A 250-nucleotide genomic window follows, 5' to 3' on the forward strand; every position below is an offset into this window, starting at 1 on the left:
CGCGGTCCCCAGCAAAGCCAAAACACCGATTGAGCCCCTTACCAGGGTTAGGAGTTTGCTCGGCCACAGCGCCCCAAGGGTCGGCAGCTGGCGTAGAACCAGAGACCTGGGTAGGGGGGGATGCCGTCACCCAGGGGTCCGCAGGAGGGAAGCCAGAAGACAAGGGCGCCTTCCCCCAAGGGTCAGAGGCTGCAGTGGTGCTGGGGGGGAAATCCCAGGGCCCAGCGGAGGTTTGCTGGGATGAGGCGCT

The 250-nt window shown here is 65.6% G+C and overlaps 1 protein-coding gene across 1 annotated transcript in view; it reads right to left on the reverse strand.

The window, feature by feature from the left end:
* Positions 1-42: 42 nt before the first annotated feature.
* Positions 43-250, reverse strand: part of LOC104080842 (epsin-3-like) — a gene marked incomplete at both ends in the record, with an annotated part of 3093 nt that continues 2885 nt past the window's right edge. The window contains one exon of the mRNA XM_009583367.1: positions 43-250. This exon is cut by the window's right edge and continues 40 nt beyond it. Within this exon, the coding sequence (XP_009581662.1) occupies positions 43-250 (208 nt within the window).

Source organism: Fulmarus glacialis, unplaced genomic scaffold (assembly GCF_000690835.1).
Source record: "Fulmarus glacialis isolate BGI_N327 unplaced genomic scaffold, ASM69083v1 scaffold27728, whole genome shotgun sequence".
In the NCBI taxonomy this organism is placed as follows: domain Eukaryota; kingdom Metazoa; phylum Chordata; class Aves; order Procellariiformes; family Procellariidae; genus Fulmarus; species Fulmarus glacialis.